Raw genomic sequence first — 15498 nt, forward strand, 5'->3', positions numbered from 1 at the left:
CAATCGTTTGAAACATCTTAACTCGGCATTGTCTTATTGCAAATGTCTTGCAGAATGTGTATCTGCCTACTTGCACCACTTCATTTTCACCTATTTCATGAGAACAAAAAATGGCGTATACATTGTCTGGATTATTGATGCTAAGTCTAAGTTAAAGATAGTATGCCTCAGAAGTCACAACAAGTGTATGAAAGACTGTTCTCTTGTACCCTCCAGATTGTCACTGTCACACCTATTCACAGGTGTCTGACACGGGTTGTAAGCACTGCTTGTTGGGAGACATGTTCCTTCAAATGCATGACTATCTTGTAAATCCTATAGAGAATTAAGAACTGATCATTTACCATTTCAGCCATTTGACCTTCAGTTTGAATTCAAACAATTTTGATTATGTTCAAAAATTAACAACATACAACTGAAAATACTGAAATGATTTATTACATTAAAAGATAACTTTACATTTCTTACATTACAATAAACATTAGAAAAAAATATATAGTTTTGTAGATATTTTAAGAGATTTAAACATAAATTTATATCTTACAAATTATTTAACAGAAATTTATTTAATATATGAAATAAAAATTGTTTTTAAGATGTTTTACAAAAAAATTCTGACACATTTCAGTAAATCAATTATTATTATTATTACTCCTGTAAAAATTATGAATTTTATATTCATAAACTTTACAGAATTAAACCAAGGAATTTCAATTAGCATTTTAAAACTTAAGCTTTCAAATGTTTTTTTTTCTTTTTAAAAAAAAATCAAGTTAAATTTAATTAACTCTGTAAATGTCATTCATCATGTTAATAAACAGTTCAGTAGTTTTTCAGAAGCTTTGATTACTCATTAAATAATTATTTGTGCTTTCTTTCTTTTAAAATTAATTACATTCTAAATTTTGAATTATACAAACAATGAACCATGTTTGTTTATAAAATTTTATGCAGTTATAAATAAAACCTTAAGTGTAATAGAAGTTAATACTGATTAAGTTTTCAGTGGGTTGGATGGCAATAAGTTTCTAGTAATTAATAAATTTTAACTTTCTTTAAATTAAATATATATATATTTTTATTTCACTTTTCAATCTGAATTCTTATTTGTATTTTAAAGTGCCTTTCTTACCCAACCAGATAATTTTCAAATGCACAATTTCAGAATAATAAAGGAGAAAAAAAAATTACATTTTTATATCACTGATCATTTCGGTCTTAATTATCCATAAAGTATGGTTGACCATTTTTATCACGCCGACGGGTCAAAATTTCGCAATCTGTATCTGTAACCAGAAGAGTCTGCTCGAACTGGGCCGAACGCTTTCCGTCTTGTGTGACTGCCGTCCAGTTGTCAGGCCATACCACCTCTCTCCAAGTGCCTAAGAGTGATAATAACTTATAGATCATACAATAAACTTCAAACTAATTATATTAAACGATTCTATAATTCCATTATTTACAGTATATTAACAACATATTAAATTTTTATATTATAATAAGTAAGGTCTTGAATATATCAGATTAAAATACCATCAGAATTAAATTATTATACATAAATATTTTTAAAAATAAACTTTGCAACTATTTTTATATTTTCAGTTTTAAATTTTAAAATTTAAGTTTAAAAAAATGTTATTAAAGTAGAAATAAATTCAAAATTTTACATTACCTTCTGATATCATTGGTTCAATGGTAAAACTATGGCCTGCTTTCATTATTCCAACAGCTTTATTTTCTAATTTAGGAAATAAAAGTTTAAATATATATATATATATATTAGGAAAGATTTTTCTTTTGATGTTGAATGTAAAAATAGTTATATATAAGGGGGTTAGATGAGTAAAATTCCTAAACTGTTAAGAAAATAAATGAGGGGTTGCAGAGGGGTTGCAGACGAGACGAGGGAGAACAGGTGAGGGAAACAAGTAAGAGAAGACAGTTGGTGATGGCACGAAGAAAACTAAAGATGTTATGGATGCCAGAACGTTCATTCTATAATCCTAAACTGTTAAGATGGATCCATAATTTGAAGATAGTTACAAATGTTGGAAGATTATTGTTTCTGCTAGTTCTATCACAATTTCTACAAATTTTGGGGGCCCGTCCGGGATATTGAATGAATTTCATATGAGAACTTTTAGAAGGGCAATAATGGAATCCAGACAAGATGGCAGAGTTAGCAACACTACAGTGAATGATGAAAAACTACGACTCACTGTTGTATCTAAGGACAATACAATGACAGACGTAAAACATCTTAAATTTACTGATCTAAAAATCGAACTAGGATGACGAAAATTAAAAACAACTAGTAGCAAGACAGAGTTGGTGGAAAGAAGCGGCACTTTTGATAAAAAAGGCCAGAGACAAAGATGTGCACAAAGTGACAATGATGCTGATGAAAGTGAGAATGAAGATAATATTATTATGTGATATAAAAGTGAGTACTCTAAGCCAATTTTTAACTTTAGGGAGTTAATAAATCCCTTGAAACCTTCAGTAGTGACGACAGGAAGAATGTTGTTAAGTGGATCTCCAATTTCAAAGACATGGCAGAAATGCACAATTGGAATGGCATGCAGAAGATAATTTATGCAAAACGACTACTCAGAGGTTCAGCAAAAATGTACATAAACTATGAACACTGTACTAAATCCTGGAGAGCATTAAAAGAAGCTCTTTGCACTGAATTTTCTCCAAAACTGAACAGCAGGAAGATTCACAAGCAACTTTTGATGGAAGTGAAGCATCAGAGTGAAACCTATCAGGAATATATGTGTGGGAATGCTGGGAGGTAGGACGACGTCGTACCTCCTTTTTCTTCGGCGAACAGGTCGGCAAGACCCACCCCACTGTCAAGGATGGCTAAATGTTTTTGATATCCCGACTTGTCGGGATTAAGTAATTAATTGTGGTCGAGTGGAGGAAGTGTGTGGGTTCGTCGATAAGTCAAGGCAATATCCGAAATAACGGAGCCAGGATAACACAGATAATGATTTATTTGGACAGAGAACCTAATACAGAGAATCTACGCATCCCGTCCCTACTCGCGTGAGAGAGAGTTCACAAATGTTGGGGGAATCATACCTCGTCTTCTGATGTATCGACAACAATCGTAGGACTGATCGGTCAGTGGGAGGAGGATCGGTCGTTCTCCGGCTCTGGTGGTGGGCGGAAGGATCGGGCTTGGCGGCTCGTAGTCGGCGGCTCCGGCGTCCTCGGGTTTGGTCGGTTTTGGCCTTCATTTCGGATTCAGATTTGCCAGGACGTTCGTCTTCTTCGGACATTCAGCCACCCCGTTCCCAGATATCTCCCCCCTTTATATAGGTCTTGTCCGCTGCGATCACCAATCGCGACGGTGGGTGATGAGTCATTATCCGTGACTCAGAGGACAGATCCGGAGAGGAGGGAAGCGTGTTTGACGGCGGAAGGCTGCACATCCTTTGAATCTTGATCGCTGGACTGATATCTCCCGAGGGGATTTGAACAATAAAATTTTAAAATCTGTTGGACCGGTTTAACCCGGTCCTCACATATGTATCCAATGATTAAAATTTTGTCACAAATTATGAGTGAGGAAGAATTGGTGATACAATACATCATCAATGGAATTCAGCATGAGCAAGTAAAACAGTGCTTTATGGTGCTACTACTTTCAAAAAATTTTTACAAAAGCTGTGAATTTATGAAAACATGAAATCAAGTCGTAAGCTAAATGCTAAAATGAGATTCAAGAAGCTAGGATGTGAGATTAAGCCTAATAATTCTTATAGATGAAAAACATTGCTATAACTGTGGCAAGAAAAACCAAATGAGTAAAAAAGGAATAATCCTTTTAATCCATTGTCTGGAGAAAGACAAAGAAATAAAATGTTTTAGCTGCAACAATTTTGGCCATATTTCATCTCACTGTCCTCAAAATATTGAGAAGAGAAGAAGTTATGAAGTAAAGGAAAAAGAATTTAAGTCAAAGCCTGTGAAAGAAGTCAAATTAGGGAAAGTGAGCTTCACAGCACTTATAGATTCAGGAAGTGATATAAATTGATGAGAGCCGATGATTACGTAAAGATGGGCGCACCAAAATTAACTGAAACTTCATTAGAATTTCATGGAGTAAGTGAGTGAAAGAGTTCTACACTGGGAAGATTTTGGACTGTAGTAAGTGTTGATGGAGACCCATTTTCAATCCTCATACATATGGTTCCACATCTTGCTTATCAGTTATTGTTGGGAGCAGACTTTCTGAAACAAGTTCATATCAGTTTAAAAGAAGGTTGTGTGAGAAAATTATCAAAGCAAAAGATGCAGAAGTAAACATTTCAGACATATATTATATTGATGTTGCCTGCCTAGATACTGGTGGTGTTGACTTGAGCCATATCAATGATGCAAAATATGGAAGAGAGCTTCTAGTTCTAATAAAAAAACCTACAAAGCAGTCAGAGAGCAAGAAACAGGGATTAAAATAAACATTATCTTAAAAAATGATGTTCTAGTTTGTCAAAGTCTAAGACGGCTATCTGCTAGTGAGAAGACTGCAGTTAATAATGAGATGGAAGATTTGAACAACCCACAGATAATAAAGGAATCAGAAGGGTTATATCTGAAACAGAATATGAAAAGCAGTTTCCAGAAAAATCGGAAGAAGCAATTCTTAAGCAAAAAAATATTCCTAAAAAGACGGATTATGCAAGTCCTCCTATAGATCAGGAAACAGAACCAAGTAAAACTGAAGCTACAAAACAAAATCAAGAATTGAATAATTGAAGAAAACAAAGTATCATAGCTAGGCTCAAAAATGCACAAAAGGAAGATAGTGAATTAATAGAAATAATTAATTAGATAGATATAGAATAGGCAAATGGTTATGAAGTAAAAAGCAGGATTCTGTACAAGGAAATGGATGGGGAGTCATTAATAGTGGTTCCATTACAAATGCAAGCCAATATTATCAGAGAAGTGCACAACCAAGGTCACTTTGCCATTAAGAAAACTAAAGCACTAAAGATTATTGAGATTATGAAAAGAGATTATTGGTTCAAAAATATAAAAAGTAAAATCGAAAAGATCATAAGAAATTGCATAAATTGTATCATAGCAGAAAGGAAAAGAGGAAAATCAGAAAGATTTTTGAATCCACTTGACAAAGGTCAACCTTTTGATATTTATCACATTGATCATCTAGGTCATTTAGCACAAACTAGGAAGTGTTATCAGAACATATTTGCAGTTACAGATACCTTCACCAAGTTTCTGTGGCTCTATCCCACTAAATCAACAGAAGCAGAGGAAGTTATAAATCAATTGAAAAAACAGGCGGTTGGATTTGGTAATCCTAAGCGAATTGTGTCCAACCATGGATCGGCATTTACGTCAAGTGTCTTTAAGGATTATTGCAAGCAAGAAAACATTGAGCATATTCAAATTACTATAGGCATCCCAAGAGCTAATGGGCAAGTGGAAAGAATGCATCTAGTCATTATTTCGTTGCTTACTAAACTGTCTGCACCAAAGCCCGAAGAATGGTATAAGCATGGAGATCTGACAATAAAATACATCAATTCTTTGTATAACCACAGTATTGATAGGTTCTGCTTTTGAGTTGTTGTTTGGTACCAAAATGCATTTGAAGGAGGACCTCAAACTATGAGAACTGATTAAGAAAGAAAAAAATTCTGTGCTTTGAGAAAGAGAGGGATGAAATTAGAGCAACGGAAAAAAGAACATTAAGAAACTGCAAGTGGAGAACAGGAAAACTTTCAATAAGAAAAGGAAATGTTTCTCCAAATTCTTAGTCAATGATCTGGTAGCTGTAAGGAGAACGCAGTACAGGCCCAGCTTAAAAATCCATCCAAAGTTTTTAGGGTGGTACCAAATGATAAAAGTTTTAAGAAATGACAGATATTTAGTTGAGAAGGTAGGTGATCATGAAGGGCCAATGCAGACATCTACTTCCGCGGACATGAAAGCATGGGTCAGTTCAACTAACAAAGTTCTCAACTGGTCAGATGAGGACATCGTGGTCAATGTTAGCTGTGCAGGATGGCTGAATATGGGGGTTAGATGAATAAAATTCTTAAACTGTTAAGAAAATAAATGAGTAGTTGTGGAGAAGAGGGAGAACAGGAGAGGGAGATGAGTAAGAGAAGACAACAGTTGGTGACAGCACAAAGAAAACTAAAGACGTTATGGATGCCAGAACGTTATTGTTCTATCCATAATTTGAAGACAGTTATGAATGCTGGAAGATTATTGTTACTTCTAGTTCTGTCACTATTTTTACATATATACTATAATATATATATAATTTTTTATTATAATTTATTTAATTTTTACATTCAACACCAAAAGAAAAATATTTCCTAATTTATTTTCTTATTATTTTATTCCTAATATTTCCTAATTTATATAAAATTAATCATTTAAAATCTTATGCCTAAACTGTCATCTTAAGAATAATGGCAACTTCTCAAGCTGTGGTTGCACCATGTGATTTCTAGCTGCAACCACGACAGCTGTTCATGTTAACTAGTAAACTCCCTTTGAAAACTGGTATGACTACAACCGCAACTAGAAACAAAAAGTTTGTTTTACTTGCACCGATTGCAAATGTGCATCCAATCAGCAAATGCCTTTGTGCTACGTCATATGGTGACAACATTGAAAATAGTTCATCATCATGGTGGATAGTTAGAGGATTAATACTTTTACAGAATCAAGATTGATTGAACTTATTCAGGCTCACGAATACCTGTGGGATTTTTATTCTTCGTTTTATCGAAGATTTTATCTTTTCATGTATTCTCGCCAGCTCTATCAAAATAATCGCCATTTTTCTTTTATTCATTGCAGAAAAGGAACTGCTTGCCATGTTAATAAGAAAAGTGGCTAAAATTCCATAAATACTCTGAAGTAGAACATAAAATGTCGGTAAACTCAAGAAAATAGTCAAAAACAAGCTATTGTAATTTTATTGGTTTATTTTAGGGTCATGTGTTTTCGAGTTGCAACGTCAGCAAACAATGTGTGACCACGAGAAGACACTTCTTGCAGTTGCAGTCACCTGCACGGCTGGAAATCGCATGGTGTGACCACAACTTCAAGCAAACATTCAATAGTTAATATGACAGTCAAGTACAAACAAGAATATAATATGATTATTGCCCATTATAACCATATACAAATATAAAAATAAATGACTTCATTTATCAGAGTAATATGGAAATTAATTTGTTAATGTAAATTTTCATTTTTGTCATGAAATAAACTTTTTAAGTAGATAATTTAAAGTAAATACTATAAATAAAAATTATAAATTTATATTATACTTACTTGCATAATGTGGTACACTTGGAGCAGTATGAAATAACCTGTAAATAAATTTTTTACATAAAGGTAAATTTAATTTCTGCCATATATTTTACTTCTTTATAAAATCATTTTTATACTTTACCTATGAATGCCATGACCACAAAAGCTTCTAACAACAGAGAAACCATGCGCTTGAGCATGCTTCTGAATGACATTGCCAATTTCTCTATATTTCACACCAGGTTTAACTGGAAAATTAATAGTAAAGTACTGGTAAGAAATTTGTTCTTTATTAATACAAATTTGATCAAATAAAACATAAATAATGTGCCTGCTTAACTAATTAATGCAAAGCACCAGTACGTTGCAGGCTATATTCATGGCCAAAATTATATCCATTACAGGCATTTGACATATAGAGCGATTCTCTGACTAGGAGACCCAAATGTTGACAACATTTCTTTATATAGTGAGAGTGTAACAAAAATGATGTCAAGAGCAGCTATCATTACACATTGCTGCATTATAGTTTTGAAGCATTTTCTGTTCGAGCTAAACATGGATGCTGTAATCCATTCTTTAATTCCAGTTACAGAAAAAAGTAGTGCTTTAGTTAAAGAAGTACAATAACAAAAAAAGACATATAAAGAATTGAGCATTTCTCTTCCTGAAAATGTGACAAAGTAAAGAGACAGAAGATAGATAATTATGTTAGAGTTATAGTATTTTCCTATTCTTTAGTTACTTTCAGAGTCATTTTAGAAAATTTAATCCTTCTTAATCTTTCCATAAAATTTTTATCAATAGTCACTTGGATTTTTTTTTTATTTTCAAAGCATAATACCACATTATATATACAAGTGTCTATTTTGCTTTGCATGTGTAGTAGACAAAAAAGCTGCTTTATCTTTGCCGCAGTGACCTCTTGCAGCAAATGTTTAAATTTGATTTGCTAAACAAAAGTGCTTCATTTAGAAATGCTTTCCTGTGTAGTGATTGAGCAATATTGCATAAAGAAACATTACAATCCTTTATAACTGTTTTATTGCATTATTTTTCCTATAACAATTTACATGCACTTATCTTATATCTTCCAATACAAGGTCTTCTTAAAGCAATGTTGAAAATGGTCCTTAAAAAACCCTAAAGCAATAAAAAAAATTACCAAGTACTGTTTGGGATTCCTAGTGAAAGAATTGGCCTGAATTTGACAGCCATTATGACCTACAGTGGAATTAGTAAAGTTAAAGAATAGAGAGCAATGTCCCATCCATGCTGCACATAATAAATTAAAGAGTTTGGAACAAGTTCAAACCGAAATCTTCATGTTGACAGGCTAACACTACTTATATACCTATCTGTGACTAATCATCATGTTTAAATATGAACAAAACAGACATAGTTGCCCCTCAATATATTGCCTAAGTTATTTGGATATATCATGCTTGTTTTCATCTTCCAAATATAACAGCACTTAGCCAATAATTTTTAAAAAATCAATTGCCGTTGAATATTTAATGAGAAAGCAATATTACCTTATACCAATCATTGACCTTGAAATTACCATTGTATATAATACAATATTCAAAACAAAGGGGGTAGCTTGGAGATCAAAACTGGACAAAACCAATGGATCAAAGAGTAATACAGAAATTAACTTATAACTGATTAGTTAATAGTGAACATCACTAATTTGGTTTGTCTTCTGACATGTGTGATATAACAAGGAGCTATTGAACTAATTTTGATTATTAAAAAAAAAAAAAAAAATTGAAGACTGCTAGTAATTGTAAAGCAGACAGTGGTAGTAACTTTCTATTTTCAATAAAGTCCTAATTATTTATGTTAAATAGGCTAAGAGATGATCAATCCACTTAATGAAAATACCAGATAATATGGATACATCTGAGGCAAAATAAATTGAATGAACAATTATTTATTGTGACATTATCACAATGCCGGGCAGCAACTTTTAATCATGTTTTTAATTTAATTTAAAATACATGCCCTCTATCTCAAGTTAGTAGTGGCTTGTCCCTGTACATCATACTTTTCCTTTAACAATAGAGTCATGCCAGTCATCTATTAACTATTTTCAGGGGAAAAGCTTTGAATTGAAATAACGTAAATTCTGGTTTGCATTGGAAATTTGCATACAGTTAATCAGGGTGCCTGCTAAGGCTTCCATATCTGGTCTCGGATTTCATCTATCAAACTCCATTCTCGAGATTAAGGAAAGATAGATGGATGAATGACAGTGGGAATTTATAGGTCTACAGTTTTTTTAAACTGCAGCCCAAAAAATTTGAGAAGTCCATCAATTGTATGAAATCAACTTTATTGACTATTATTCATTATACATTTGAAAGAATCATTTTCTTTATATTTTTACTTGCCATTTTTCCATTTTTTAAAGAAAAATGTAATTGAAAAAAAAAAAAAAAAAAACAAATATAATTACAGAAGATATAACTAAAACAAATCATTAGCACACAGACAGACAAAACAGTAGAAATAAGGAGATCAATATGTTTGGATATATATGTAGGGTATATGAGGGTTTATACAGTATGCAGCAAAACAATAAATAGCACATTGTTTACAAAGGAGAGGGCAAGATTTCAAACAAAACCTGGTGAGCATGTAACCCTAAACACAGAGAGCTTCTTGTCCAAATAATAGAATCCACTTCTCAAATGTTTCCAGAAAAAATGGGTCCCTGAAAATTGAGTGTTTAGCTTATAAGCCTTTGGAACTCCTCATTGTAACGGTGATAGCCAAGTGGATATGAGGCTAGATACTGTATCTATACAATGTAGATTTAAACTTTTGCAATTTCAGTTTTTTAATGTGTAACAAAATTATTTTATTCTTTTACCATATCATTAGCATTATTATTACTATTATTATTCCTCACATTTAAAGCTTATAAAGTAAGAGATTATTAAAAAAAACATGAATTTCCTATTTAGCAAAAACAAAATCTCTGAAGATTTAACTCTTGTATGTTGTTAAATAAAATTTATTTCTTCATATTTATTTTCAGATATTTTTGCTCTTTGCTACTATGTCAACACAAGCAAATAAGCTTCAGATGTTACTGTGGATGGACAAAAAAGACAAGTCAGATATGAAAATAGGGTAGCATAGTCACAGTGTATTTTTTAATTGTTAATGTTATGGACAATTTCTTCATGTGCCATGTTTGTTACACTTCAAATATAACAATATTTGAAGCGTAACATACCACCATATGTGAAAATTAATGTGAAGAAACTAAAATTCTATTTAACAACATACAAGAGTTAAATTTACAGAGATTTCATTTTTGCTAGACAGGAAACGTCGTCACATTTTAATATCTTGTTTTATGAGCTTAAACATAAGGAATAATAATAGTAATAATGCTGATGATACAGTAAAATAATAAAATAATTTTCTTACAGAATATAAAAAAAACTCTAAAATTGCAAAGGTTCAAATCTACATCTTGTAGAGCCTGTACCTAGCATCTTATCCACTTGGCTATTGCTATTACAACAAGATGTGAAAGTTCCAAATACTTATATACTAAACACTCAATTTTTAAAGGCCCATTTTTTGGAAACACTTGAGAAGTGGATCCAATTATTTGGACAAGGAGCTCTTTGTGCTTAGGGCTACATTCACCAGATTTCATTTGAACTGCTGAACATCTGGCTCTCTCTTTATTAGTTATTTCAGATAATGCAGAATATTGGGTGACTGATAATTGGATAATCAATTACTCTATTAAATTACATAAATATGGCAATAACATAACTTATCATATATTAAAGTCTCTGTAATAATTATTTCAATATTTTAATAGGTTATTTTAATTATTATTTGTATACCTAATTACAGCTACCTACAGTAGAATCTTGTTTTAACACATTATGGAAAAGCAGTTTTCTTAAAATAATGAATATTTCAGGTCTCACCAAATCAATGTAATTTAACACCTTTTTAGCATATCTATAACTCAAAATAACAGATTTTTTTCTAGCCCTATCTACCATAAACATCAATTTTTCAACATTTAATTAATATTTGAGTCTTTCCAGGTACTAAATAAAAAAATTACATTATTAATTATTATGCAAAGCAAAATAAGTGCATAATCATCATGTTGCTAATGTTGCTTTATCTCCCTGCTTGTAATGCATTGATTAGTGGCAGGAAGCTACTTTCAGTCCAAGTGTAGTGCCAAAATTTAGCAGGGCCATTGAATCTTTCCAAGTCATAAAGACCTTCTTAATGAGTTTTAACATAAAGAACAGCTGTACATGACATTGCCTAATTTCGAGTGGTTTGTACTCAATGGACAGAAAAATGGCATCAAAACAAACTAAGATGGACAAGTTTTTTATAATCATGAAGTCAAGTACTTCACTTGACTAATGAGCATACTGTACTTTGCCTCTTTTTGTGCTTATGGTATATACAGTTTCTGTTAACTTTGTCATAATATGTACAGCATAATGTACAGTATGTGTTCCTACAAAATAAAAGATAGAGATCTCAAGAGACTGAATAATTTCAAGTACAGTTATTTCTTACATGAAAGGGATTAAAAAAATGGAAATTTTTTGAACAACAGACATTTTCCTGAATGAACAAGAAATCCATTGTTCATGATATAATAAATTACTGGAACAATGGATGATTTTTGACAGCCCTAGGATTTTATTAAAATGAGATTCTACTATATATATTACAGTAAAATCAAAAGTGATTACAATATGTGTAATTAGTCTATACTGATAAAATTAACTGAATTATAATATTAAGGACTAGTTGAGTTTTAACTCTTTAAGCAATAAAATTTTCTTCTTACTATGTATTTATGAACTAATTTGTTTTTACCCTCAGAATATGCTTTAGTAGTGACATATGGTTCAGTTTCTTTCCAGTAGTGGAACAGTTCAAATTCATTTATGGGGAGATGGTGTTACTGAAGATTTGTGATGTTTTTGTTGCTATTTTTGTCAAGTTTTTTCTGAATTATGCTTTTAATTATATCTACTGTTATATAATGTAAAAAATGCTTATTCGTTACTTGATATTTGAAATAAAATATGCTAAAAAGGGAGATTTAAAAATCAGTTGTTTTCAAATAGCAAATTATTGTATAGTTAATTTACTTTATGTTAGAAATATGTTTATTATTTTTTGTTGACATTAGACAATTATTTTGTTCAGATGTAGTTAGTTGATCCTTAATTAGCTGTTTATTTTGTTGTGTGATGATATTTTGTGTTCTTTAGATTAATTTTTATTTTGCTATATTTTATACTTATTCAAACATGAATTGTTTAATGTATGAAAATAATGAAGTTATTGAGAAAATTTTGTATGAAAGTGATCGTGATGAGGTAATTTGTTATTTGAGAATGGAGATGAAGATAGGATGGAATCAAATACAGATTAAGATGATCCAGATTTGCAATTGGAATTATTGTTCATGGGTTGATGCCACCAAACTGTCTCAGAAAACTAATCAGAATAGCAGATCAAAATCAAAATTATTATTCTATATCAAGAAAATCTGTCAAATAGTGATTCTACTTATTTTGGTTTTATCTCAATACAGCCATACAGAACAGTTACTTTTTTTGTAAATTAATCAATAATCCACCATATAAACCATTTTTAACACTGATTCAATTTAGACTGAACCTTATAGACACTTTCAAAAAATTTTACTAGTAAAAAAAATTGAGGTAGAACCAGCAATACTCTGACTCCATTGAATGTGACAAATGCAAGTCTCCATAAAAAGATGAAAATAGTCAAAAGAAAAAAAAACTTATATGCAGTGCTGACGTCATAATCGGAAAACAGCATTGAACAGATACAGAGAATGTATATTCGAATGCTTGTTTTGTAATGTTTGCCTATGTGCAAGCTGTTTTGGACTATATCGTGAGGAAAATATGAATACAATTTAAATTAGATATTACTATTATTTGTATTGATCTTTTAGAATAAATATTTACATTGCAAAATATATAAAGGAACAACACCGGAGTGAAAATAAATGAAAATCAACAACTTTAGTGCCTTTGACCGGTGTGCTTCTCCGGTTTGCGTTTTACAGAGAAAGAAGAGAGAAGCACACCGGTCAAAGGCACTAAAGTTGTTGATTTTCATTTATTTACATTGCATTTTATATACAATTAGGTAAAAGTTTATTATATCTATGAATATAATTATTACAAATACAAACATACTTAAAACTAGCTACAGTTTATACAGATAATTAAAACATAATTAAGAAGTAATTTTTATTATTAAAAATTTACTCTTCGGATTACTTTGAAATAAATTTCTTAAAAATATTTCCATTTGAAAAAAAATTAAAGAATCTTTTAATAAAAAAAACAGAATTGTTTTGACAGAACATTTCATAAATCATTTAACAAACAAATTTAAAAAATATTAAAATATATGCACACACAACGAAGAAATAATTAACACAATAAAGCATAAATTTACATTAAAATGGGAAATAATATATTAAAAAATTAGATAAATATCTAAAATAAAAAATGCAGGCAAAAAAACCATAAAACAGTGTAAATAACATTTCTTAAAATAATTTTGATCTTACAAATAATTCTGGGTCAGTTCGAATCCTTTTTAATAATTCCAACAACAGACAGATGGTTAACAACTTAAAACTGATGACATGATATTAAAAAAACAAATACAATATATACATGGTTTTTTTAATATCATGTTATCAGTTTTTAAGTTGTTAATGTATTTCTAATGATTGAATTTAACACAAGATAGCAGATAACCATCTATCTCTATTCAAAATATTTAGTATCTTAATAATTTATTAATTAGTCATATTGTAGTTAAATATGAATCTAGCTGTATCATTTGACAGATATTGGGTTTGGCTTTATATGTATATAATTATATCTTCAAAATTTCAAAAAATAGATTAATTATATTTTGAATAGCAAGATTAATAGATGATTTTAATAAAGATAACTCTCTATAATAAAATAATATAATGAAATCTGTTAAATAATAGAATGAGTTAACTCTAATATTGTAGACTTCTCTAAAAGTGTAAATAGATAATTAGAAATAAACGAAATACATACCAATTTCAATAGCTTTTGTTAAGCATTCATGTGTAACTTTGACTAGCTTTTTGGACTCTTCATCTACATTCCCAACAAAAAATGTTTCATTTAAATCTCCATGAAATCCACGATGATAAACAGTGATATCAACTGAAATAAAAAAAGATAATTTTACAATTTAAGTTTCTAAAAATACAACCTCAACATTTTTAACTTATATAGGTGCACAAAAATGTTTTGAAATAAAATGAAATTAGCCTTTATTTCATTATGTTTTCCCCTATTTCTATTTCATAAAAACAGACTTAAAAAATTAATCTTTTTAACCATTTTATAAACTCCTTAAATTACTCATAAGAGTTGGATTCACTCAAAAACACTGTATTATCTTTTCTTTATGCATTTTTATGGTTATTCCTTTCATTATTAGGTTATTTTTACGTTTACATTTTATTCTTAGATACATATGTTAGTTTAAATCATTACAAATATCATATATAACCAATAGTAGTATATATTTACAACTTAACTTTATCGTTGTAAACACAGTTTGCATTTTCCATTCAATAATTTTTAACTGTACGAGGGCTGTTCAGAAAGTTTGTGGCCTTGCCTATATGCGGCGCTGCAATCAATTTAATTTTTGGCGGGAATAATTCAGCCATCTTTGCTAAAGATATGATACCAATTTCCGCTTGATTTGTCATAAAGTTTTGCCACAACAGCTTAGCAGATAGTCAGTGTGCACATGCTTTGTCAAAAATGGAGAAGACGGAGACTCGTGCGGTCATAAAATACCTGACGAAAAAAAGGTTGACCTCATTTCAAATCAAAGCTGACATGGATGAAGTTTTGGGAGAGTCTGCTCCTTTGTACACCACTGTGAAAAAATGGACATCCTTTTTTAAATCTGGCAGAGAGAGTGTGGAAGATGACCCTCGCAGCCAACAGCTGTCAACTGCTGTCACTAAAGAAAATATCGACAAAGTTCACGATTTGGTGTTAGCAGATCACCGTTTGAAAAACACATGGGATAGCTGAGACAACACGCATCTCTGTC

At 30.8% G+C, this 15498-nt stretch overlaps 1 protein-coding gene across 1 annotated transcript in view; it reads right to left on the bottom strand.

The window, feature by feature from the left end:
- Positions 1-1192: 1192 nt before the first annotated feature.
- The window catches only part of LOC136985718 (methionine aminopeptidase 1), a 39260-nt gene continuing 24954 nt past the window's right edge, over positions 1193-15498 (bottom strand). The window contains exons 9-13 of the mRNA XM_067283061.1: positions 14457-14588; positions 7457-7562; positions 7336-7373; positions 1673-1738; positions 1193-1382 (exon numbers count right to left, since the gene is read on the bottom strand). Of these exons, the coding sequence (XP_067139162.1) occupies positions 1219-1382; positions 1673-1738; positions 7336-7373; positions 7457-7562; positions 14457-14588 (506 nt within the window). The 3' untranslated portion in view covers positions 1193-1218. The remainder of the gene's footprint in view (positions 1383-1672; positions 1739-7335; positions 7374-7456; positions 7563-14456; positions 14589-15498) is intronic.

This window comes from Centruroides vittatus, unplaced genomic scaffold (assembly GCF_030686945.1).
Source record: "Centruroides vittatus isolate TY-2023 unplaced genomic scaffold, ASM3068694v2 contig_975, whole genome shotgun sequence".
In the NCBI taxonomy this organism is placed as follows: domain Eukaryota; kingdom Metazoa; phylum Arthropoda; class Arachnida; order Scorpiones; family Buthidae; genus Centruroides; species Centruroides vittatus.